Here is a 27793-nt window from a genome sequence, read left to right as displayed (position 1 = left end):
CTTTTGAGATGGTAAAATGAGATTTATTTTAGAAACCAGATACTAAGAGCATTACCATTCGAGTTTGCAAAAAAGTTCTATTTTACCACTTAAAAACCTACTTTATCTATTTTACCATCTCATTTTACAACTCACTCAACATCCCAATTTTTATTTTTCCACACAACTTATTAAAATTATATATACTACAACATTAAATAATATAAACAATTCACTCTCCTCTCTTTCCTCTCTTCCTTTTTCTCTCTCTCCAGTAAAACCACACAACTACCTTCCACCAAAACTTAGTCACAAACACCAATTCTTCACCATCAACTACTTCATAATACTTAATAATAAAAAATAAAAATAAAAACTACTTAATAATAATAATAATAATAATAAATATATTATTGTCATAATTATTTGTTATTACTATTACTATTATTGGTACTATTTTAATAATGTTAGTTTTTTTAGCATCAAATATTTGTTATTCTAAAAATTTTGAACCAAGTATGTTATCTGTCTTACTTTAATAATGTTATCTATTTTTAATAATATCAATATCACTATTTTAATAATATTTTTGTCTTATTGAATATGGTGTTATCTATTCTGGCATGATGGTCTGAAGGGGTTTTAAAGGGTAAAGTTGGGGTTTTAATAAAACAAGTGGGCAATTTGGTAATTGAACTAAAAATTCCTGAAAATTGAAGTGGGTTTTTTGCAAAAGCTGGTTTTGAAAGTTGAAGGTCCTTTGGCTTTTTGAGGGTTTTACACTTTTTGAAAAAACAACTTTCTTACTAAAGTAGCTTTTTAATACCCACCAAATATCTAGCATTCTGAACTTTAAAATAAAAAGTACTTTTTGCTATCTGAAAGTGCAAACAAACGTACACTAACAATCTGCCAACCAGACGTAAAAAAATTTGTGCCTATAATTTTTTTTTCTTTTTTTAATAATAATAAAGCATGCACTTGAGTAGACTTTTTTCTTTTTGACTTGAGTAGACTAGGTGGTCAAGTCTAGGACTAATGTATCTTGCGGGCCTACATCATGGTAGGCCAAAATCTGTAGACTCATAAATGTCACCTAATCCACAAGCCATGAAAGAATTGGAATGAGGCTTCCAAATCAAAATTTTAAATGGTTCAATAAATGTATGTCTTTATAATACATATTAATCATGTAGGGGCCTTGGACTCCAAGGCCCGTCATTTAGGTATATGATGGGCCTAAAGCCCAAGCCGAGGACTAATAGCGTCCAAGAAGGAGTAATCGCTGTCAAAAGGGCCCATTTTAGCAAAAGGAGAGGTCAGTGGAGATCATAACTACCCTAGGAGTTGTGCCAAGGATGAGAGCCTCCTCAGCTAACCAAGGCCGAGGTCAGTAGAGGCGGCTTGTCATCCGGAAAAATGTCTCAGAAGCACCCGGATGATATGGATAAGCATTACGAGAATTCAGGACAGGGAGATGTCCTAAAATATCCAAAGAGAAAGCTGCTACCTCCGCATTAAAGGCACTGCAACTAACTCCCTGGCCGCATTAATGTAGAAGTGATACCTGAATAGTGTATTTCAACCTTACAGCTACTATATGAGGACTTATGGGGAAGGTTGATGGGACAAGTATCCACATCGACCGTTTGGTAAGCAGGTGGAGGGTGAATATGAAAAGGAGAGGCAGTATAAAAGATGGAGGATGGAGTAAGATAGGGAGATCGGAAAATCCAAGAAAGAAACAATGTAACAGTCCATAGTCAAATTTGTAACGTTACCATAGAACTTTATATAAGAACCAGTGTTCTCGGATTCCGCCAAGGACGTCTTTTTCTTCAGTATACACTTGTGTGTTTTCATTCTTTTGTCACCAAACCTATCTAACTCGTTGTTCGGTTAACTAAAACCCAGTTTTCTAACCCATTTTCTATAAATTCATTGTTTTTGGGCTTCTTGGGCCTAAGTCCATCCACGTGTTGGGCTAGGAACTCAAATCGGGTCCTTACAATTGGCGCCATCTATAGGAATTACTGGTGTGATAGTAAGTTAGACGTTGAATGATGGTAGGTTCTGGTCTAAATCAAGCAGAATCTTTGGGGTCTTAACATCTAGATCATTTCCGTGAACTTGAGCGAAGGAGAGACCAGGAGGGAAATGTACACACTACCCACACCAATAAGAGTCAATCTTGGGGTAAAAACTATCTCTCTCATTAGGAGAATGCCAGAAACATGTAGAAGGAGATTAATCACCTAAAGAGAAGCTTACACCACGAGCGCAAAAGGCGAGCTCCTTCTAACTTTGACTATTCTTCCAGTGATGAGAAGGACGAAGACTACAGACAGAGGTTAAGAACTCCCCCCAGCGAATCTTTCTCATATGATGAAGGTTACCACCATGAACGTAGAAACAATAATTCATCTTCGAGAGGCCTGGTAAATGACACTATGAGTAAAGCGTTCAACCAAATTTCCAAACCACCCTTCACCCGCTGGATTGAGGAAGGGGGACTTCCTCGGTGGTTCACTCAACCCACTTTCACCTTGTATAACGGCAAAACGGACCCTATTGAACATGTTAGCCACTTTAATCAGAAGATGGTTGTGCATTCCAAGAATGAAGTCTTGATGTGCAAGGTTTTCCCATCCAGTTTGGGGCCTGTGGTGATGAGATGGTTTGACGATCTGAAGACAGGTTCCATTGATTCCTTTAAGGAACTCACCCAAACGTTTGGGTTCCGTTTTATTACGTGCAGCAGAGCTCCTCGTCCATTGGCTTCCTTGCTATCTCTGTCCATGAGAGAAGGAGAAACTCTGAAAACATACTTGGACCGATATTGGGAGATGTTTAATGAGATATATGGTGATTTTAAGGATGTAGCAATCAGTACTTTCAAGCTTGGCTTGCCTGCCGAGCACAGCCTAAGGAAGTCTTTGATGGGGAAACCTGTTACTAGTATACGTCAACTCATGGGATTGACAAGTATAAGACGGTTAAGGAAGACCAATAGAAAGATAAGGGGAAAGGCAAGGTTATCCCTCAAGAGAGGAGGGATTTCAGGTCGAACCACTACAATAATAACAAACCCCGGAGAGATTTTTCCAGACAATCTGGACCGCAGCCCCTCAAGTGGTAAACACTGTGTTCCGAAATTTGGTGCATCAAGTTTTAGAGAAGACCAAGAACGAGTCGTATTTCAAATGGCCAAATAAGATGAGTGGAGATCCTTTGAGGCACAACCAAAGTCTCCATTGCCAGTACCACCAAGACCGAGGACATACCACCGAGGATTGCCGAACATTGTGGAACCATCTGGAGCAACTGGTTAAGGAGGGGAAGTTACAACAATTTCTGTATCGACCCAACGAATTGGGGGACCAGTCAAGATCAGGGGCTCAGGGGAATGCTTCTTTAAGGCCCCCGTTAGGTACAATTAATGTCATTTTTGCTGCGCCTGGGAGAACTGGTTCTCAACCTGACAGGATGATGTCTGTGGCCAGGTCATTGACCGAGGATCCTAACTCCGAGCCGAAGAGAGCTAGATTGGAAATCCGACCTTCATTGAGTTTCTTAGACGAAGACAAGATTGGAACTATCCAACCACATGATGACGCTTTAGTGGTCACCCTTGGAATAGCGGGGTATGATGTGAAAATGGTAATGGTAGACCAGGGCAGTTGTGTAGAAGTCATGTATCCTGACTTGTACAGAGGACTAAACTTAAAATTTGAAGACTTGACAGCTTACGATTCGCCTTTGGTAAGTTTTAATGGGAAGCTTGTTACCCCGAAGGGCTAGATTAGGTTGCCCGTGCAGGCCGGTTTAGAGGTAGTGGAAGTGGACTTCATAGTGGTGGATGCGTATTCCCCCTACACGGCTATTGTGGCCAGATCCTGGCTTCACACTTTGGGTGTTGTTTCATCAAATTTGTATCAGAAGGTGAAGTATCCATCCGGAGACCGGATTGAGGAGCTGGTAGGGAACCAATCCATGGCTAGGCAGTGCCTCGTGTCTACAATTTTGCATCAGCCAGCAGCTGAGTCCTCGGCTATGGTTAAGGAAGGTTTATAGCAATCAAAGTATCCGGAATTACCTGCAAAGGGGCTAGCCAAGGAGGCCAAGTGTAAGGGTTTAGAGAAATTTCCCGTTAATGACGATCCGGAAAAGTTTTTTCAAGTTGAAGCTTAGCTACCACCTCGGGAGAAAGAGGAGCTGGTAGTGTTTCTCAAGAAGAACATTGATGTATTCACCTGGAATGCTTACGAAGCTCCAGGAGTGGATCCGAGCTTCATTTGTCATCGTCTGAATGTTAGTCCATCTGCCACCCCCAGGAAGTAACCACCTCGGCGTTCGTCCAAGGAACATTCGGATGCTATAAAGGATAAGGTGATGAAACTTAAGCAAGTTGGGGCTATTAAAGAGGTTTTTTACCCTAAATGGTTGGCCAACACCGTGGTGGTAAAGAAAAAGACGGGGAAGTGGCGCGTGTGTGTAGATTTTACAAACTTGAACAAAGCCTACCCAAAAGACCCTTTCCCTATGTCTTGGATTGACCAGTTGGTGGACGCAATTGTGAGCCATCCTTGGATGAGCTTTCTGGATACCTTTCAAGGGTACCATCAGATATCTTTAACCTTGGACGACCAAAAGAGGACAGCTTTTGTCACTCCTATAGGAAACTGCCATTACAAAGTGATGCCCTTTGATTTGAAGAATGCAGGGGCTACCTACCAAAGGATGATGACCAAGTTGTTTGAACCACAGTTAGGGAAAAACATTGAAATTTATATCGATGATATGGCAGTAAAAAGCAAGGCAGAGTTCGAGCATGGTAATGACCTTGGGAATATTTTTGCTATCTTGAGGAAATATAAACTACGACTTAATGCTTCCAAGTGTTCTTTTGGTGTTAGGTCAGGCAAGCTTTTGGGTTACATGGTCACACACTGCAGAATTGAAGTCAATTCCAACCAGATTAAGGCGATCTACAACCTGTAACCACCTCGCAATCCCAAAGAGGTCCAGAAGCTTACGAGAATGACCGCCACTCTAAACCGATTCATCTCTCAGTCAGCTGACAAGTGTAGACCTTTCTTTAAGTTTTTAAACAAGTGGAAGGAGTTTGAATGGACCGAGGAATCTGTCCTAGCTTTCCAGCAGTTGAAAGAATATTTGTCTCAGCCACCTATCATGTCCAGTCCCGAGGTGGATGAAGTCTTGTTTTCCTACATCACAGTGGCATCCCATGCGATGAGTTTGGTGTTGATACAGGTAGATAGTGGTGTACAAATGCCGATTTATTACGTGAGCAAGTCACTACATGAGGCCGAGGTCCGTTACTTACCACTGGAGAAGGCCATTTTGGCAGTGGTGCATGGCACATGTAAGCTCCCCCATTATTTCCAATCACACTCAGTTGTTGTTTTGACTCAACTCCCGCTTAGATCTTTACTTCGGAGCGCTGACTACACAGGGAGAATTGCTAAATAGGGCATGATCCTAAGGGCTTTTGATATCAAATATATGCCCCGCACCTCTATTAAGGGTCAGGTCCTCGCCAACCTGGTGGCCAAGTTTGCTGAAACCCCATTAAAAAATGAATTAGAAGAGCAAAACATGGATGAAAAATCAGTTGGTGTAATCTCCTTGCAAGAGCCCATGCCATGGATGGTCTACATCGATGGTGCAGCTAATTAAAGAAGATCTGGGGTGGGACTCGTTCTGATATCTCTAGAGAATATCACAATCGAAAAGTCTCTAAGATTGGGATTCTCGACTACGAACAATGAAACCGAGTACGAAGCTCTATTGGTAGGGATGACTATGGTTCAGAAGATGGACAGAAAAACAGTGGAGATTTTCTCTGACTCAAGGTTGGTTATAGGCCAAGTCCAAGGGGAGTAGGAGGCAAGAGATCCCAGAATGCAGGAATATTTATGCCAGGTTAAACATTTACAGTCTAGATTTGAATCCTTTGTTTTATCACAAGTTCCTAGAAGTAGGAATGCCCATGTGAACTCTCTTGCCACACTGGCAACATCTTCAGCACAGGGCTTGCCTAGGGTAATCCTGGTGGAAGACTTGTGCAAACCCTCTGAGGTGGGAAGGAATGTGGTCCATGTTCACCAAATAAGGGTGAGGCCTAGCTAGATGGACCCTATTGTGCTATTCCTTAAAGAAGATGTCATGCCTGAAAGTAAGTTTGAAGCCGACAAGATACGGAGAAAAGCTCCTCGGTTCTAACTATCTAAGGACCAAAAGTTGTATAAAAGATCATTCTCTGGCCCATACCTACTATGCGTACACCCTGAAGCAGTTGAACTACTCTTGAAAGAGTTACATGAGGGGATTTGTGGAAGCCACACGCGGGGCAGATCTTTATCTCACAGAGCCCTCACACAAAGTTATTGGTGGCCGAACATGCAGAAAGAAACACAGGAATATGTGAAGAAGTTCGACCAATGCCAAAGGTTTGCGCCAAACATTCACCAACCAGGAAGAGTCCTCAATCCTCTATCCAACCCTTGGCCTTTTGCTTAGTGGGGTTTGAATATTGTAGGCCCCTTCCCTAAGGTAGCAGGGAATAAGAGGTATTTGTTAGTAGGCACAATTATTTCACTAAGTGGGTTGAAGCTGAACCTTTGGCGAATATCAGGAATGTGGATGTCAAAAAATTTCTTTGGAAAAATATTGTCACAAGGTTTAGAGTCTCTCATACCCTCATTTCGGATAATGGACTTCAATTTGATAGTAAAGCCTTCAGAAGATATTGCTATGACCTGGGCATAACGAATAGATACTCCACCCCAGCGTATCCACAAGAAAATGGGCAGGCCTAGGCTGTTAACAAAGTTATAGTAAGTGGACTTAAAAAGAGACTGGATGACGTGAAAGGGAGATGGGTAGAAAAGCTATCCCATGTCCTATGGACCTACCAAACTACACCTCGAAGGTCCACAGGGGAGACGCCTTTTTCTATGACTTATGGGGCCGAGGCTGTTATTCCTCTAGAAATCGGATTCCCCACGTTGAGATCAAGTTCCTTCACTCCAAACAAAAACAATGAGCTATTGGGGAAGAGCTTGGATTTAATTGAAGAACGGAGAGAAAGTGCCATGGTACAATTGGCCTACTATCAAAACAAGCTCAAACAGGGGTATGATGCCAACGTAAAGTTAAGGCCACTAATAGTTGGAGACTTGGTCTTGAGAAAAGTCCTAGGAACGACAAAGAACCCAACATGGGGAAAGTTAAGACCTAACTGGGAAGGGCCATATCGTATAATATCGGCGGCCGGGATAGGTGCCTATTATCTAGAGGATCTAGAGGAAAAGGTGTACCACACCCTTGGAATGTAAATAACCTTAAGAGGTATTATTATTAATAAAGGCCCCCTTCACCCTCTTTGGGTTTGTTGTATTATGAGTCATACGTTATTGACATCTATCTAATTATCAAACTGAACCTTGGCCATGCCTGGCTCTTCGGACCACATATCATGGGAAAATTGATAACTTTTAGTCATTATTTTAAGTATTAAACAGAACCTTAGCTATGCCTGGTTCCTCGAACCACCTATTTTGGGAAAATTTATACTTCTTGACATCTATCTAAATACCAAATTGAACCTTGACCATGCCTGGCTCTTCGGACCACATGCCTTCGGAAAATTGAAAATTTTTAGTCATTATTTTAAGTATTAAACAAAACCTTAGCTATGCCGGGTTCCTCGGACCTCCTGGGTTCCTGGGACCTCCTGCTTTGGGAAAATTAATACTTCTTGGCATCTATCTAAGTATCAAACAAAACCTAAGCTATGCTTGGATCCTCAAGTTGCTAAGTATTAGGTCAAAGTCTTGGTTATTGTGGACTTGGTGAAATACCTGTTTTGGGTAAATTGGTACCCTTTATTAATGACTTTATTGCCAGGTGTAATTATTCCAAACAGCAGTGGTTTTCGCTGCAACAAGAGTCCTAAACAGATGCCCATAAGCATCACTTAAAGCATTTACAAGCATATTTGTGTTTGTGTAAAAGTTGACTATCCCTTTGACCCTATGAACTTGTTGACGGGTAAGGCACAAAGCAATTTTTAAACCTATATGCGCTTTGCAATACTGTGTATGTTCTTAAAATTAAGTTCATTCTTTTCTGAGATGATTAACTTAGCAAATCTCACCTGCTTTTGCTGTTGATCATATGAAACAGGACAATTACACTGTTACTCAAGTGGATTAGTAAGAGAAGTGCTACCTCATTATTATTTTTATTAAAGTTTAACTAAAATAGAAATCATATCAACTTCAGTATGTAAATTGTAGGGAAAAAGAAAATACCCATAATTTTCATTGATAAAAGCCTTAAAACAAGGCAGATCAACTACAAAAAGGCAAGTTGCTTACAAATAATATAAAAAAAGAAGGGGGGGGGGGCACCTATTTTTTCATTTTTATTAGAAGTTTTTCTTTTGCATCCTTGGGAAGTTGGGTATCTGTTACCGTGGTAGTCTCATGGGCCTTATCCTTGGGATCCTCTTTTGGGGGTATGGCAAGAGTTGCTAACACCAACTCCATACTATGAGAAGTACCTTTTTCCTGGAAGAGATCCTTTGGAACAAATGGAGGCAGTTCGGTGCCTTGGACTGTTTCTTTGTTGGCATCCCCTGCTCCTGTGGTGTCCTCGGCTAGCTCTGCCCCCTTTGAGAAAGTGTTGGCTGCAGGAGGAGTTTTGGATAGGATGCCCTGAATTTCACCAGCCTCTGAGGACATTGGGTCAACCTTGGAGTCCGAAAAGCTTGAAGGGCGTATAGCTGGGGGCTAGTAGATAATTTCTGCTCTCCTAAGTACAGAAGAAGCCTCAACCCCAGCTTGGTTAAAGCCACCCTAACGTCGTACCCATGCTGCTCTACTTCGTCTTTGGCTTTCTCTGCCTCATCCTTGGCCTTCTCGGCTAAAGCCTTAGCCTTCTCAACCTCTTCTAACTTCTTTTTTAGCACAACAATTAGGGTCTTTGAAGAGGCCAACTGGTCCTCGACACTGTGCAACAGCAGCCTTTGGCTCTCGACTTGCTTTTCAACATTTTCGAGAGTAGCGGCCACATATTTTCTTTCTTTTTCCTCCTCCTGTAGCCTCTTCTTGGAGGCTCTTATCGGCCACTTGAAAGACCTCCACGACGGCGATACACCTTCCTTCCTCTTCCTTCATTTGCCTATGGCAGTAATTGGTCATATCTTCTGCCCGGAAGGAGGCCTGAACAGCCTGCCAAGGAAAGAGACAAGGATTAGAGAAAGAGGATAAAGAAAACAGATTAGGGAAAAAGGGAAAGGACATACCATAGCGAGGTATCTTTTAAGACTGAGGAAGACTTAATGTCTCCTCATGCCTCGCAGATCGACCATATCCTCGAGGAGCAGCAAAGCCTGCTCCACCGCATCTGCAACGTAGCCGGCTGTTCCTCCTTGGAAATTATGGATGGAGATGTTGGCAAGGAGAGGTTCCCCGTTCAGCATTGGGGCAGGGAGCCAGGCCAGAGGCCCTATCTAGGGGTCGCTTCTCTTCTCGACGCCCCTCTGCCCCATTTTGGCTTATTTCGATGCCCTTTAAGCCTCTTCCTCGTGGAGGGGAAAGGTTTGTCCAGCTCCCATCACTTTCTTCCCTTTTTGCTCTCTTTTCCTCTTTAGGTCGGCCATTTGAGAGGGCAAAGTAGGTGGAGGAGTGGGAGGCTTGGTATAAGTCACCTTCCCAAGTGTATCCCTCCCAGGTTGGGACTCTATCAAATCCAACAGACTAGACTTTGGTTTGCACTGAATACCCATCTCGTCTATTATTGGTGAGAATGGTGGGACAAGATCAAGGACTGAAGTTTTCGGGGACAAGGCTTGGTTGAAAACTTCAAATTCGTCCTTGGAATCAACTACTTCTACCACTTCTTCCTCTTCTGTGTTGATGGGGCGAGGCGAAGTAGCTGCTCCAATTGTTTGTTATGATGACAAGGCTTCCACTTTTGGTATACCTTCAAAGATGGGAGTTGCGGCTTGTACGCCCTTTGGTTTTGGATCAGGAAGAAGGAAACCTGGTGCGGCTACACTGATCCTTTGTAGGCGTGGGTCATTTGCCTTAATAACTCACTTAGGCGCAAGGAAAGTCTTAGAAATTGGGGTGTAGCCCAATATCAAGTGAGCGGCTCTAAGCTAACCGTCAGAATGGATGAAGACCTCGGCCTTTAATATTTTATCTAAACTCTCCCGATTTACGAGACCGAAGTTGGGGACAACAGAGTATGGGTCTGTAAGATCATAAAGAAAGCCAGGAAGATAACATTAGTGAAATATAAGTCAAAAGAAACCTTAAATACCTACATAAATCAAGGAAAAAGAAAAGTGAAACAACTTTGAAATTGCGAATCTGAGCCTAAGGTCCCACCTAGTTCGCCCTCCCTCGTCAGACAAGAGAGGCCATCATGCCAGTCCCCTGATATAATCAGGAATTCTTTATTTAAAAATTTATTGGAGTCAGGGAGACATTGGATCAGCCTAACCTCGGGGTACCTATACTTAAGGTAATACCCCTGCCCGGTGAGGTGGTGGAGGTTGTAGATCTAGTTGACATCGTGATGAGTCAACCCTAGACCCATTTTTTCATTAAGAGCATCTACACACCCTAGTATTTTGAACATATTAGGGGCACATTGGGTAGGGCTAACCTATGGGCCTTAAGGTAGTCTCTGGTGACAACACCCATGGGGATTCTCATCCCGCCTTCTATAAAGGCAATCATGGGGATAACTACCTCTCCGTCTTTCCTATCTGTGTGTCATTGTCCCTTTTCGCAGTACCTAGTGCCTTCCCCTGGAGTTATCCTATACGTCGCCCTAAAATTTGCCATCCCCTCCTCCTAATCTATTAAGCTCTTAAATCTACCCATTTCTAAAAAAGGGAGGGAAAACTAAAGAAATTGAGAAAGGAAGTTGGAACCGAGGAGAAAAAGAAAGAATACGAAGAGAAGAGGAATGTGTAGAAAATTAAAGAGTAAAAGTTCAAGAAGACTTACAGAAAGAACAAAGGTATCCTTGAACAGGTCTTTAGTATTTGTAAGGGCTCAGGTGAATTGAATAAGTGTGCAGGTTCAAGGCATATGCGCTAGAAAGAAATGAATGCTAAAGTGAGAGGAGAAGTTGATTTGAGAGGTATTTATATCAAGGGAGAAGCTAGAAGCGGTAAAATTCCCACTCGATACCCAACGAAAGTATCAGCCGTTGGATGTGCATCATGCAGTAGAACGTGGGGAACAAAAGGCCATAAGAATTTAATGAGGGCACGCCTCGAGTGTCGTAGCACCAGAAACGTGCCTCAAGCAATTGAAAAGGCGTCTTTGCTAGCAGAGGAGAGAGGCAAGGGACACAGGACAACTGTGGTAACATCAAAATCCTCCTTTCTTCCCGAGGATTCAAAAAGAAGGATCTTGAGGGGCTATTGTAGGGGCCTTGGACTCCGGGGCCCATCATATGGGTATATGATGGGCCTAAAGCCCAAACCAAGGACTAATAGCATCCAAGAAGGGGTAATCGCTGTCAAAAGGGCCCATGTTGGCAAAAGGAGAGGTTAGTGGAGATCGTAACTACCCTGGGAGTTGTGCCAAGGATGAGAGCCTTCTCGGCTAACCAAGGCCGAGGTCAGTAGAGATGGCTTGTCGTTTAGAAAAATGTCTCAGAAGCACCCGAATGATAAGGATAAGCATTACGAGAATTCAGGACAGGGAGATGTCCTAAAATATCTAAAGAGAAAGTTGCTACCTCCGTATTAAATGTACTGCAGCTAACTCTCTGGCCGCATTAATGTAAAAGTGATACCTGAATAATGTATTTCAGCATTACAGCTACTACATGAGGACTTATGGGGAGGGTTGATGGGACAAGTATCCACATCGACCATTTGGCAAGCACGTGGAGGGTGAATATGAAAAGGAGAGGCAGTATAAAAGATGGAGGAGGGAGTAAGATAGGGAGATCGGAAAATCCAAGAAAGAAACAGTGTAGCAGTCTACAATCAAATTTGTAACGTTACCGTAGAACTTTATATAAGAACCAGTGTCCTCGGATTCCGCCGAGGACGCCTTTTTCTTCAGTATACACTTGTGTGTTTTCATTCTTTTGTCATTAAACCTATCTATCATTCTTTTGTCATCAAACCTATCTAACTCGTTGTTCAATTAACTAAAACCCAGTTTTCTAACCCATTCTCTATAAATTCATTGTTTTTAGGCTTCTTAGGCCTAAGTCCATCCACGTGTTGGGCTAGAAACTCAAATCAGGTCCTTACAAATCATTTATTTTATTTTATTTTTTTAAAATTATAACAAATTAAAAAAAAAAAAGTTGTCTAAAAATTTAATCATTTTTTCATTTTTCCATTAAAATTTTCTTAATATAGTTTACTAACATATGCCCTAAGAGCATACGCTAGTAAAATCCATTTCAAATTTGCCTAACTAAAGCAAACTAAGTTTTAAGAACGTGGATTCTAATTTGCATAACTGGTAAAGTCTCTTGTTATTGAATAAGAAATTTGGAGTTTGATCTTTGTTCATACCAAAAATTAATTGATATTTTGATATGATGATAAAGAGCAATCATCATTCATCAAAAGCAAAGGTCTTAGCTATTAAAACTCTCTCAAGAAAAATTATTTAAGGAATCTGATTCTCAAAAAAAAAAGAAAAAAAAATTGAGGAATCTAATAATTTAAAATAAATGTTACACCATGTACTTTTAATTTGGTTTTGATATAAAATTGATATTACACACAATTTACTTTGAACTTGTTCTTTTATTTTTACTAATTATTTTAGTGTTCAATTTTAAATTATATTATTAAAATATTTACTTTAATTTACATATGTGTTTTTTTTTTTTTTATGGGAACATATATGTTCTAGTAAAAATTGCATTATCTAGAGAGATTCAAAATGAAAATCAAGGAAAAGTGTGAACCAAAAAATTAATAATAATAAAAAAGATTATATATATATATATATATATATCGAAGTAAAGTAACCTGATGACATGGATGGAAGAGTGGAAGTCAAAGTCAAAGATCACCAAGGTCACATTGTTAACAGGAATCACCTAAACCACACTACTACACTAGCTAGCAAGTCAAAAGTTTCAAGCTAAACTACTCTTTAACGAATATTTCCTAATCCAACAACCCCATTTGGCCAACATGAAAGGTTACATAAACCCTCTCAATGTCTCAGGCATAAGCATAACCCACCATATCAGATAATTTTCCCATGGCTCGCCAGCTTCATCAATTGATGCAAACTCTCCCAATCACGTCTCAACTCGGCCTAGCAGTGATAACTCTTCTTTTGTGTGCCATTGCATTGCTCATGTGTGCTTCTCATTCCCGTAAATGGCATCATCGTTGGATTGCATGCTATGGTTTTGCTAAAGAAGGTCCTGTAATAAATCTCAACATTAATGAACCAACAATCCTATCTACTGCTGGGAATGGTGGTCATGAAAGCATGATGATTAGCGGTGAGCTCTCAGTGTGGAAGAAGAACATAATCATGGGAGGCAAATGTCAGCTACCTGATTTTTCTGGTGTCATAATATACGATGCAAATGGGAATATAGTTACCCCTGCCACTGCCAGAACTCCACGCCCTTTACTCACTTGGAAGTAATTTGAGTTGCATCTTATGCTCAATGTTATCATAAATCTTCACTGCAAACTAGGTTTGTAACATGTTTCCGGATTGACATCTTTCAAAACAAGTTTTTATTTTCGAATATGGCCTTGCATGGCTCAAATAGAATCTGTTATACATGCTCGTTTGGGAGGAATAATTTTCCAACTTATTCTGCTTATTAAATTTATGTACAAGATTTTAAAGTTTTACTTTAATTGGTGTAAAATGCTTACTAATGTTTAAATTTTGTTAAATAGTGGTTTAGATATTTAATTGGGTAAACTACATAATTGTCTTTAACCTTTACATTGTATGTCATCTCTAACATTTCAAATGGATGGAAAAATATTGACATGACTAACTGTTTAAATAAAATATTAATATTTTTCCCTGGTTTTGTTGCTGGGAAAATGCAAGGAAAATGAAGTTGAATTTTTCAATTATGGGTTTATAATCCCGTTTGTTTCCCAAGAAAGAAAAGCAAAAGAAAATGAAAGGGAAAAAAAATGGACAAGTGGCACTAGCTTTTCTTTTTTAAACCGTTTATACTAACGTGGCAATATATATGTATGTGGTAAAAAAATAATAAATTTATTTTGACCGTTAGTCACGTCAATATTTTCCATCCATCACTTAACGATTGTCACTATTTTGACATCATACCAAAATGTTAGAAACCATATTGACACATTTAAAAAGTTAGGAATTAAATTAAAATACAGTGTAAAGGTTAAGTACCAATTATGTAGTTTACTTTATTTAATTTTAAGCTAACACAACTTGAACTAATCCATTTAACCCAACTGATAAATGGATGTGTTTGGTATGGATTTTGGTTTTTCAAATGAGTAAGTCTACTACCACAATAACTTTCACAACTTTGGTCACAACTCGCTTACCTGTTGAGTTGTAATTGGAGGAAAAACAAAATTGTGGATCCATGTAAGTCTACAATTTCACCACTCATAAGTCGCCAAGTAAAAAAGTTGCGACAAAATTATAGAAATAGTTGTATACCAAACTTCCTCTTTTTTGAATATATGTGGTAGATTTGGATAGAATTCCTAAAATTTAATAAGGTTAGGTGAAGGTTGTATATGTAAAAAAGACAATAAAGGCCCGTTTGGTCATAGTTTTCAAAAATTGTTGTTTAAAAAGATGTGAAAAGTATGGTTTAAAAAGTGTTGTTGAACAACGTGTTTTTAGTGTGAATAAAACAAAAAAATGTGTTTGGTATCATAGTTTAAACAATATTTTTCAGTATTCAAAAAATGTAAAATATGTGTTTGGTATGTGTGTTTTTAATGATAAAAAAAAGCTGACCACGTATTAAATAACAATTTTTTAATCCCTTCTTTATCCCTTCTCTTCCGTCTTTATCCCTTTCTCTTCAATCTTCCCTCAGAGCAGAAAACCAAAAAACCAAACCCACGCAGTCCTCATCTCCATCGACGCCAAAGAAGATCCACGGCTGGGCTTTACGTTTGTCGGAGCTCATCTCCACTGGCAGCACTCCAAGACCCAGCAAGTAATCGAGCTTTTGTCGCCGCCGAGTCGTCGAGCCGTATTTTGTCACCGTCGAGTCGTCGTTCCGAATCACTCACACAGATTTCTCAGTTTTTTGGGTTTTTTTTTTTCCTGTATTCCTCACCAATCGGGTGGAGAGGCGTGATCTTTGTAGCTGTGTGATCTTTGTAGCTGCGTGTCAATGGTTTTTTTTTTTTTTCTTTCTTTCTTTGAGGTGGAATGGCACTGGGTGAAGGGAGTTATGGAGGTGAGTGGAGAGTTCCGGGTTCACTGCAGCTAGTGTGATCTTTGGGGCGTGAGAAGAGACGAGAGTAAAGAGAGGAGACAGACGACCAAAAGAAGCTAACCAGGTGGGCCCGTTCGAATCTCACTTTTATTACCGAAGTGCCACTGAAAAACAATTTTGTTGTTTTAAAATCTGCTCCGACTTGATTTCAAAACATTCTGTGCAAACATTGTTTTTCGAGCAACAATTTTCAAACAACCCATAACACAATAGGTTAACCAAACGCATTTTTTAAAATTTTGGACACTAGTGTTTTGGACACTAGTGTTCAGTGTTTAAACACTGAACACTGTGTTTTGGAAAGGGTGACCAAACGGCCCCTAAGATTCGTAGCATTTTTCTTAAGGGAAATGCAACAATTGTCGGGGTTTTTTTTTTTTTTTTTTTTTTTTATAATATAGTATATCAGATTTAAAAAAATTATACATAATTAAAATAAATTAAAAGCTAACGAAAAAGACCAAGGACAAACGAACTCATCTGTAAAAATAAAAAAAATAAAAAAAAAATAAAATATTGTATCCATGTATGCCTCTTTGTATTGATATTAAACACCGTAAATAATCGATACGTCTTTATTTTATTTATAAAGAGAACTAGATATTAAATCCCCTGAATTGTAAGACTTTTAAGAATAAAAATAATAAAAAGCGAGAGATATGCACATAGATAGAAGTTGGAACCAGGAAAGGCAAAAACTTATAGAATTAGCCCATTCCAAAAATTAGACGAATGTGCAAAAACTCAAAACATTACAGTGTTAATGCAAAATTGAAGTACATTCATTCAACTGGACCTCAGTGATTCTTTCTTATTCGACCAAGAAGCACGCCCCCTAAACCCAACAACGCTAAGTTTGGAAGCTGCAGACTTGACAGGCCTAGACTTTTTGATGGCTGTTGGCTTCTTCCCACTTGAAGTTGAAGGTGCTTTTCTTGAGGTATTTGCACTGGATGATGACTTTACTGACTTTGATACCTGAACTGCTCGCTTGGAAGATTTTGCCGGAGTAGATGCCTCTTTACCTTTTCTTGTAACCTTATTTTTTGAATTTGGAGCAGATTCCTCCTTAGATTTCCTTGTAATCTTATTTTTCTGATTTGAAATCTTAACCGATTTAACATTCGTCCGCTTCTGCTCAGTTATTCGGGACCTTGCAATGTCCCTCCGAACATTATCTACAGTAAGCGACTCCAAGCTCTCATTCTTCCTCAAGGCCTCCTCTATTCGGGTGGCCAATACGAGGTCCCTTTTAGCCACCAAACTTGTCACTTTCCCTGTAAGACAAAGATAAGATGTCATTTGAAAACCTGATCAGGTACTTTTGGCCTCCACCATCAGAACTGATAAATCATCACGTTTTGAGAATTTCTTTACTTACAACAGCGGTTTTAATGTACATCTGAAGAGAGATTACAACACAGATGTAAATGGACTCGGATTAAAAAATACAAAACTTTACAAGCTGAAAATTGAGCAAGATTCATTTTTCTGAACAGACTATTAAGTTAAGATGCATCCCTATTTGTCTCTTTTCTTTATTTATTTTCTCCCCTCTTCTTAGATTTGGAGAGAGCTCTACAACTCAATGCAATATCAATTAAACCTTCTACCATCAAAGCTATATCTAGCCTCATTTAAAATACAGAGTAAATTACGCCAACTCTCTTGAAGTTTTACAAAATAACATTATCCCTCTTTATATAAAGGCAAAAAATAAATCCATGTTCTCTCACACTGACTTCTTCTGCTCAAATTAATTTCCTCTTTCGTAATTATGATTACCTCTACCCTTTAACCAACTTTAAAAAAAAATTTCTTCCACCTTAGCCTACTGAACAGAATCTCTCTCTCTCTCCTTTTCTGTTAGCTAAGAATGAAAAAGGTAGTGTAGTTAGTATGAGGGTTAGTGTTAACCATAGTTAAGAAATCTTTCAATAGGCTAAGGAAAAAGATGGTAAAGTTAGTATAAGGGTTGCACTTGGGACAAAAAGAGAATTTACCTACATGTGCTTGTCATGGGTTTAGGGTTAGGAGAATATGTGAATCTATATTTTATAATTTTTTTTTTTTAATAACATAGGAAAAACTCAAATTAGTTGCACATCGCAAAGCATACTGTACAACAATCCTCACTGTTAATCAAACTCCAACGGGCTAAGCACTTTATAATTATTGAAGTAAGGAATACGAGATTCTGTTGAGAATTAAAAAATGGTTTGATGAGCTATTTGGTAGAAGAAAGTACATAGGGTTTTGATAGGACTTGATTTGGGGTTGTAAGGAAGAAGGAAAAGAGAAGAGAAAGGGGTAAAAGATCACACAAAGGGCAATATGCCTCAATGCTTAAAACAATCAATATTTTTATTAATCAACTCTCTCTTCTTTGAGTTTATTGAGTATATATATATATATGGACTCTTTCTTATACTAGTACTATTAGCACTCCTAGTTTGACTAGTAAACTAAAAAGTTAATAAAAAGACTTGGATTTAAAGAAAATAAAACCTAAAATATTAAGGATCTCTTACAAAATTCAAGACTCAACTAAATTACCAAAATACCCTTAATTTGTAGAAATTGCAAAAATTACAGTTTTTCCCTAAACAACAAATTGACCATAACTTATTAAATAAAAACCCAACCAAAAAACTGTTGTAATCCTAAGATACATGTAACTAGACCTTTAAAACCACAACTTTTACTAAAACTGGACTTCACATGTGGGCTTTATAAAATAATTCTTGAATAGACAGATTTGCAAAGCAGTAACAATTCAATCTTCCATGGTTGCATCATAGGATTAACCATAGTTAGTGGGAAAAATTAATTTGAGTATGAATTTCTTTTGTTTTTTTTGATAAGTGAATACAAATCCTATTTTAGCAATGGAATATTTCACTAGGGATGACGACATGCCCTTATCTGTAGCCTTTATACAAACCTCAAGAAGGGGGTATCATTTGGTGCATTGTGTTTTTTTAGGGGGGGGAGGATCATTTTGTGAAACCTGAAAGGATGTGGAGAAAATTGTTGCACACCTTTAGCACCCATACGGGCAGTTCTTCCTGTGCGATGAAGGTAATCAATCTAAAAGACAATAAAAGTGGGATTAAAGCACCAAATGCAGGATTGAAAAGAAACAATTAAAAGAGAAGAACACCTGAATGAGGCCATAGATATGATGCTTACAGAGTTTGAGGGAAAATCAAACATGATAACATGATCCACATCCAAGTCCAGTCCCCTGGCAGCCAAATCTGTGCACACCAGTGAGGGGCAATCTCCATCATCACTCTTAAACCTTTTAAGGTTTTCAACCCTGGGTTTCGGAGGAAAAACAATATATAGGGATATCTGTATCAGTACCATATTTTGATATGAATACACAGAAAATTAATTCAGGCTCAAAAATGCAACTGTAACATAAAATACATAAATATTAGCAATAAATGTCTAGATTAAATTCAGTTAGTATTCAAACTTGCACATGTATAAGTGCTTTGTGCATACACATTGTGGCTTTTACCAGCTAGTGTTCAAAGTCTTCATACCCATAAATAGATAGATATGTATATTGTCATGGTGTCCTTGGCGGGAAAGGAATTCTAGAAGTTTTAAAGGATGCGAACAGTCTATTCTCGAGCTTAAATAGTTTTTCTTTCATTCTTTGTTTGATTGGACTCTAGCTTTGAAATCTTTTTCTTGTTCAACTCTTTTAGATATGTTTTACCATTGTAACTTGATAGGTTAATTGTCTTGTAACCTTAGTATACCTCCTGTATACTTTAGTTTCTTTAATCTTTGAAAAAGTTACATTATTTATCAATAGAAAAGTTAGCTCCTCATATTGAACCAAAAAAATATTCTACAATAACCAGAGTGGCTGAATTGGAAATGGTAGTATGTGTGCTGTTCTTACCCGTACACATACTATTACTTCCGTTATCATACACAGCATGAGCTATATAGCCTACAGTCAGTATTAACCACTCAACTAAGCATAAATCCCAACTAAATTGGCACGGACCAAGAATCCTCATCAACTAATCAGGATTAGACACTCGAAATTTTTTTCCATCAATCTATCCTATATCTATAATCATACGTTTTGTTGCCTCAATATCAATGAATACCTTTTTTCACTCAATAATCTTGAATAAATCACTACTTTTTCATTAATGTATTAATTAATCCCCAAAGCATCTTAAATGACTCTCTGTCTCTCCCTCATCTTTTGCTCAATGGGAGCCACCTACCTTTGAATAGATGACCTCATTTCCAATCAGTATTCATAGTTATCCATCTTAATTTTCTCATTCCCAACATACTCACTTTATGAAAATGTTGCTTATTAAGAACTCAACATTCTATACTAATCCTATATAGCATAGTTATCGTATCGCAGTTTCCCCTTCAGGCATAGTGAGTATGAGACAATATTCTCAGAGCATTTCACCACTTCATCAACTTATATACATGAGCCAAATCCTCCTTAATATCCTAGGACTGTTCAACAACCCCAAGGACTCAACAAAATAGACCAGCCCAACATGTGGCCAGTTCCAAAAATACTATCAGTCAGTGGTGGGTCTTTCAGGCAAAAAATCTCCTCTTTTGAAAAAAAAAAAAAATATATATATATATATATATATATCAGAGGCTAAAAATATCCAATTGTTGGTTGGATATCAGGTTTCCTAAAAGTTAACCCGAAGAACCTGACTGCATCTTCCACTTCTCTTCATTCTCCATTTTTTTCCCTTAATGCAGTCATTTGTCTATCTCATTGCTGAAAACCCAGATCTGACACTGGTCAGCAATCCCCATGTCCAACATTCAATCTCTCTTCTTCCTACTCGGCAACCACCTGTCAGTCAGCCTCAGCCAACATCTCTCTCCCCCTTGTGTAAATCTGACACTCGACAGAATCATCCAGATCTTCTGTTCACTCCGGCCAACTCTTCATTCTTATCATCATCAACTCAACATTCGATGAAGCCAGCCAGCTCAACCACCAATCCAAAATCAGTGTTTAGTCGATAACGCTGTGAATAACCTTGTACTCTTATGAAAATCTTAAAAAACAAATAATTGAAACATTTGAATCTTAAATAGCCAACCAAAATAAATATAAAAGAATAGCCTATTAAAAGAGGGGGGGGGGTGTGGGGAAAGTTTCTCTTCAAAACTAGATAAATATTGTGTTACTCGCACAATACTAGACATAAAGCACCACCAAGATCCCCAATATCCTCATGATACAGCCAACTACAAAAAACCAGACATGACAATTCATTTCCATACATAAAAATCATTTACGCTTACTCAACTACACATACAAATTACCATTCAAATGTAACATGAATGAACAGTCTTTTTTTTCTTTTTTCCTTTTTTTTTTTTTTTATTTACGAAAAAGAGAACCCAAGTACACAGGAAGTATACAATGGCAACCCAACCTCATTTTGTTGAATGAAAAGTTCCCCCTTACACGTGATAACTTATATTTTCAATCTACACCATCTAGAATATTGAATATGTTCAGAGGGCTCTAAACCACATTGGAGCCTCGACAAGTTGGAAAGAGTTCAATCCTTGAATCTTGACAAATAAAATAAAAGAAGACTGAAGACTTTGTGTGGCAGAGCTTCTTCCATACATTTTTACCCAAATAAAATTGCTCACCAAATTATCCTATCTGAATTTTAACAGGCATATTGTATGCTTTTTGGCCAAAACAACTGGCTTGATTCATGGAAATTTAAGTACTAACCAAATTCACACAGTTTGTCCTGAATATCAAGCTTAAATAATATCATATAGTTCTATGCAAAAACACTACTATACCTTGACAATACTTGGTGAAAAATAAAACTTCCAATCAAATGAAACATCAACTCAGAAAAAATTTAAAATTGTGATATGAGAATTTACAACATATAACAGAAAGAAATGGAGGCCCAAAAATAAGAGGAAAAGAAAACCCTAATGCCCACAATCTAAGCTAGTAGTTGGTGCAGACGCAAGATAAGGACCCCCAATTACATAGACTACTTTTTTTTTTGATAAGTAAACGGCCCAATTACATAGACTAATGATTGATAGTCATGCCATTTTTGGAAATTTTAGATGCCAAAAGAAGCCAACCAGTGGCCTTATGGATGGAGAGCTGATATTAGTTGGGCCTAACTCCTAATGCCTCATCAATCAATGTCTGGGATTTGCTTTGATTTATCAAGGATAATTGTAGCTTGGTGTTCTCTGATATGATAATCATCAAGCTAATTAGTGTCTATGATTTGTTTAATTTTATTTACTTTATGTATTTGGTTAAAGCTTTTCTTTTCCTAATTGTTTTCCTTCAATAGATTAGTGCTGAAGACTCTGGCAAACCTAGGTGCAGGTTCCTAGGTTTTACTTCCTTGCTTGGTGCTGATTTCTAGACTATTTTTATTTTTCCTGTTCTTCATTCAATTTTAGAGTTGCATCAATTTGGTTTTTTCCTGTGAAAAGAATACTCATTAAACAGTCATAAAATAGTATGCATATTTTAACTAAAATCAGACTACAAATATGTAACGACATGTATTTTGAACATGACATGATTTCTTTCACTTGAACCTCTAACATCAAGGTTCAGCAGCCTCCTAAATGAAAGCCATGTTTGCGGCAGTTGAAAATACAACTACTTGCCACAGAAATGTAGACAGTAAATTGCAAATATAAAGAAATTTTGGAAGCCTACTGGAAGAGATGGGAGGATTATGAATAAATATGTTGTATCATATCACCTTTGTTCAGCAGGCACCTCGCCATGGTAATTCACTGTAGAAATCTGATTTTCACCCAGAAAGTGATCCACAGCACGGCTAGAATTTAATGTGTTACAGAATACCATCACCCTGTTTCCCTTCGATAAACTTGGCCCCAGAACCTGGCTTTTCATCACCACATAACCAACAAAAATTTTGCTTGGTGAATTAACTTTGCCAAGTAATTCAAGCATAGCTGTTCTACACCAAAAATTTGATTGTTGTGTATAAAATGGTTAATGAGACCATGATTGGAAGAACCAAAGCTATAGGCTACATAGACTATTAAATTCATTGTGAAAAGGTTAAGGCTGTCACAAGCACCCAAGCCAGCAAACATAGACCAGAACAATAAAATCAAATGCTAGAGGCAGGGAGCTTATGAACCCAACTTCAAGGAAGAATAAGTTTCTGAGTCTGACAGATAACCCCAAGATTGTTTATACTGGTGCTTTGGGTAGCACTCAATGTTTACTTCAATTCTTGCAACCAAACACGCAGTGTCAAATTGTATAGGTGACATTACTTCGGCCATTGATGTTATATTTTGCATTTGCATGTGATTATTTCCCATCTTCATATCCCTTTTCTTTTTTATGTGTAATTTTATTGATCATTTTCATGGCTTTTCATGTAAGCTAAAATGTCCAAAGGTGAAAATGTTGTGTGCCATAGCCATAATTATTTTTGATAAATAGGTAATACTTCATTAATTAAAAAGGAAAGTAACATAAAAAACCAAAGCACACAGGCAGTGTGCTAAGGACACAACAAAAAAACTAAAGTTCTTGAAAATTACAAAGATCAATCAAATCAGCCAAAGAATCAAAAATAAAAAGGCCCGAATAATTGTCCACCCGAGAGTCTGGAGAAACAGCTGCTTCAAGTCATGAATTGATCTCTCATCTCCATCAAAAGTACAAGCACTCCTTTCTCTCCAAATACCCCACACAAGGCAAAGAGGGATCATGGCCCAAATTGCTACAGCTCTGTGCCTATTGAATTTATGTGACCAGCTAGCTAAAAGATCGACAACCCCACTTGGCATCACCCACTGCACCCCGAATAAAGAAAACACCAAGTTCCACAACTCTCTAGCTATAAGGCAGTGCATAAGTAAAAGATCAATGGTCTCCCCATATTTAATTATTATTATTCATTTTTTTGATAAGTGTTAAAGAGTTATTTTCTGGTTACTTGTTCTATTAGCATATTAATAAGGGTACTTGTGTAATTATGTTATAAACCCTAATATAAATATAGCTGACAGATTAAAGCCTAAACCTTATTTTCTTCACTGTAGCTCTCTCCCTTTATTTTCCCCTTCTTCTTAATTCTCTAACCTAAATTTCTATAGTTTACAATTTAACTATAAGCATGCCACAGCCATAACTATTAGGAGGGAAATGTTTCTCCACGACAAGAGAACTTAGGTCTTTTATTTAGAGGCTAAACTATGTTCTTCAAATGAGATAGAAAAATATAAAAGTAAGGAATCCAAATTCACAAATACCATCATTAAGCAACATATATAAGTAGCACATTGAAATATAACCAAAACATGCTTTTGATAAGATCATTTCACACAGAAGTACAATGTTAATGCTACTATTAAATTTTTTGCTAAAATACTAGTACTACTAATTAGTAGACCTGAAATAACATTAGAAGTACTAGTAAAGGACATGTTAATTAATAATATAAAGGGGAAGAATGATGGGGACTAAGCTTTTTTAATTAATTGTTCAGATAGGATAGAATGAAGGGGAAGAATACATGTTGCCAACCCTAATTAATCTATTGAGGATCCAGAGCTGACCTTAAGGTTTTGGGACTAAACTTTGTTAATTAATTGTTCGTACATATAACCATTACTGTTTGTTGATAAACAGAAAAATAGAGCAAACTACTACAGAAGTCTACCTGTAATAATGCTTCCAGCTTGTTTTCAGAACCTGAGAGTTTGATGAAATCATGTCGAGCAGATGCAACTTTCTTATGCAGTGTTGATGTACGCAAATGTACAATGCCTTGAAACTCCTCATCGACCAGATTTTGCACTGCCTGCAAATGTCAAAAATCAAGGTTTTTTAAAGACAGAATCTGTGTAGAAGAAAGACCATAGGACCATCTGATAACCTCAACTATGATACAACAGTGTTATCCTTTAAAGCCAGGAATTGTACTGTAAGTCTCAAAGTTTTGTGCATTTCTAAAGATCTTCACATGAACAGAGCAATGGCAACGAGGCCTTCCAACATTATTTCAGACCTCTACATCCTCCAATTTTCAAATATCAGGTAGTGGATAGAGTAGCCAAATATTTTATATTAGAAACAATTGTTGAATTCCAGGAAAAACCAAAAAAAAAAAAAAAAAAATCATATCTCCCAAAGAAAGCCTAAACAAGGAATGATCTCGTAATATCCCAAAACACCTCCCCCACCTCCACTCCTACTCCCATCCCCTAAATAAAAAATAAATAAAACCAAAACGAATTCGCAAAATAAAGCAACCCTTACTGTGTAATCCCCTAATTAGATTTATTAGGAAAACTGTGGTTCAGTTATTAGATTTATGCCAACAGACCCTCTTTGATTGGTCTCGGTGTTGGGGTCTCTCAAATTGTTTTACCCTTATGGATTTCCTTTCATCTATTAGAATAGCTTAGTGGCTGCTTGTGGCTGCTTGTTCACTACCGTGAACTCTTTGTTTTTTCATGCTATTCCTTTATTAATAATATTTTCTTCTTACTTATCAAAAAAAAGTAATCCCCTAATTATGTTACCAAACAATTATAAGAGGAGATGGCAGGTCAGATATTATGTATTAAGTAAATTATTACAGTGCAGCTTCATTTGGACACCACATGCATGTAAAATAATCAATCCCACTGCCATTCATATGAAAAATCCAAGTATTATGAAACATAATCATAGACAAGAACGGAAATAAAATATTAATTTGAAAGAAGGATTTTTTTTTTTTTTTTAAAGATTATTTTGCTTTCTGTTCTAACCTTGCTAGTCTAGAATTAGCACTCAAGATATACAGATTAACCCCATCAAGATTTCTTTGAGAATTAAACTAGGTTTATTTTTACATGCTAGAAAGAAAATGATATTTATGAAGTATATAAACAATTTCATTTTTAGTAAGATAATAACGCATATCACCATACCCTTGTCATTGTTGCAGTGACCAAAACAGTTTGAAACCCTTCACCACCAGGTTTTGATGCACGATTTTTTAATGGGCCAAGAAACTTCCGAATGTCAGGTCCAAAGCCACGATCAAACATGGTGTCAGCCTCATCCAACACCTACTAAAGGATTACCACCATCATTAAGTGAACCACATTATTAAAATGAGAATACAATAGAGTTTGCAGTTTTCTTACACGTCTTAACATTGATAGAAACACACAATAAATAGTGCACATCCAAAAGGTAGGAAATTTCCTATAAACAAAACTGCAGAATTTTATTGAGTGTGATACTCACCACATATTTGATATCACCATAAACTATGTTGCCCTCCTCAATATGTTGAAGAACCCTGCCAGGGGTCCCAACTACCATATCGATTGGGTTATTTAAAGAATCCTCCTGGGGTCTTACCCTGCCACCACCACTTACCATGGTAGAACGGAACCGTGCATGATGACTGATAGACTTTGCAACACGAAATACCTATAAAACCAACCTAACTTTAACTGCACAGTGTAAGTCAACATGGCAAAGTTATCTTCAAATCCTAAAGAAAGAACAGAGGTACCTGCTCAGACAACTCCCTTGTGGGGCATAGCACTACAGCTCGAGGACGCCTCGGCCTCATTAGCATACCACACAATGCCTCATCCTGTCTCAGCAACTACAAAAACAAAAAATTTGATAGCATTTATCTTATTAATTCTGACAGAACATTGGTTATTGTCGCAGGGATTATATTGAGCGTTTTCAAACGTGGGGAACATATAAGTAAACAGAGAAGTGGATTGCCTAAAAAAGTTCATACTGGTTCCAGATTGGAAAATTTTTTATCCACCCAATACATATATTAGATTTTGTGAGGTGAACGTCAAAGAAACGGTTTCACATCACTCAGCAACACACATTTTAGCAATCGAACCACTCAAATGTATCAAACATGTACTCAGAAGATTCCATTTTAACAATGTCGATGCAAAATTACAACACACACAACAAACACCAGCCCCCAAACTTACATCTACCAACACGAAAATAAACATTATTAATAATAATAGTTTAGACAAACAACAAGCAACATTATTGTTTGTCTCAAATTCCAAAAGGTGCTATTATTTGTTTAACAAGGAATAGACTTTCATTCCAAACCAAGAAAGCCCAAACTAAGTCAAATTAGGAATTTGAAACAATTTCTAACAATCTCCACCTTGACTCAAATTGTAGAAAGCAAGAGTCACAAATTGAGCGGAAGTCTACAACACAACATAATTGAAAGCAAGCCCAAAGCCTATTTTTAATTGACCCACAAGGCAAAAAGTAAATAAAGATAAAACTTGGTTAAAAAAGATGCAAAAGTTTGAAACTAAAAAGAAAAATGAAGAAGAAGGAGTAGGTACCTGAACAAGGGGAAGCATGTAGGCGAAAGTTTTACCAGAGCCAGTGTGAGAACCCAAAACCACACTTTTCCCTTCCAAGACAGCAGGGATACCAATACACTGAATCTCAGTAGGAACTTCAATACCCATCTCCTTCACAACCCCCATAACCTCCTCAGTAAGACCCAACTCCTCAAAACGCTCAACCACTTTCTTCTTCTTGTTCTTGTTCTTAAACCCATCTTCAGTTTCAGTCTGGACAGCATTCAGTGGCTTTGAAGTTGTTGTAGTTAGCGGGGGTTTGGAGGCAGAGTCTTTGAGGTGTCTAAACCTCAGACGCTCCAGAAGCATGGAGTGCTTGATTTGGTCAGGTTCGGTGGTGGTGGTGGTGGTGGTGGTGGTACATAGAGGCCTAAACCCTTGTAAAACCCTAGTGGGTTTTGAGAGTTTGAGAAGTGGGAAGCGTTTGGCTGAGGAAGAAAGGCGAGAGAGAGTGAAGAGGTTTGGGGAAGACAGTGAAAGAGTGAGAAGGCTTCTTCTTGCTGCTGTTACACTTCCTCCCATTTTGTGTTTTCTTTCTCTCGCAGCACCCTCGCTGCTTGTTTCTGTATCAACTATGAAATGGATGGACTGACGAACTGATTTTTATATATATATATAATTATATATACTGACCCAGTTTTTGGTTTTTTTTTTTTTTTTTTTTTTTAACAATAACTTACCATTTTTTTAGAAGCCTTTTTTTTTTTTGGGCTGAATAAGAAGCTTTTCAATAACATATCAAAGTGATAAAGAAATTGCACTACAACTTCGAATTATATACTCTATAAAAAAAATTTAAAAAAGGTTTGTATTTTGTTACTCAATTGACACATCTTAGTTTGCTTCACATAAATAATAGGGT

At 37.9% G+C, this 27793-nt stretch overlaps 3 protein-coding genes across 3 annotated transcripts; 2 read left to right on the top strand and 1 right to left on the bottom strand.

Moving 5' to 3' along the window:
* Positions 1–3195: 3195 nt before the first annotated feature.
* Positions 3196–4053, top strand: LOC115963837. Its single transcript, XM_031083030.1, has 2 exons — positions 3196–3741; positions 3799–4053. Exons 1-2 carry the CDS (start codon positions 3196–3198, stop codon positions 4051–4053), a joined length of 801 nt encoding a protein of 266 aa, XP_030938890.1.
* Positions 4054–13271: 9218 nt separating this feature from the next.
* On the top strand, positions 13272–13670 carry LOC115963815. The gene has a single exon (XM_031082995.1). The coding sequence runs from the start codon at positions 13272–13274 to the stop codon at positions 13668–13670; it is 399 nt and encodes a 132-aa protein (XP_030938855.1).
* Positions 13671–16161: 2491 nt separating this feature from the next.
* LOC115975477 (DEAD-box ATP-dependent RNA helicase 39-like) lies at positions 16162–27523 on the bottom strand. Its single transcript, XM_031096261.1, has 9 exons — positions 26911–27523; positions 26082–26177; positions 25808–25996; positions 25486–25626; positions 24228–24368; positions 22284–22426; positions 18682–18811; positions 18531–18579; positions 16162–16766 (listed from the first exon to the last, which is right to left on the bottom strand). Exons 1-9 carry the CDS (start codon positions 27451–27453, stop codon positions 16276–16278), a joined length of 1923 nt encoding a protein of 640 aa, XP_030952121.1. The 5' UTR covers positions 27454–27523; the 3' UTR covers positions 16162–16275.
* Between the last annotated feature and the right edge of the window lie 270 nt (positions 27524–27793).

The sequence above is a fragment of the Quercus lobata genome, chromosome 2, assembly GCF_001633185.2.
Source record: "Quercus lobata isolate SW786 chromosome 2, ValleyOak3.0 Primary Assembly, whole genome shotgun sequence".
Lineage (NCBI taxonomy): Eukaryota > Viridiplantae > Streptophyta > Magnoliopsida > Fagales > Fagaceae > Quercus > Quercus lobata.
Note: the sequence above shows the minus strand (reverse complement) of the source record. Positions and strands in the feature narration are given on the sequence as shown.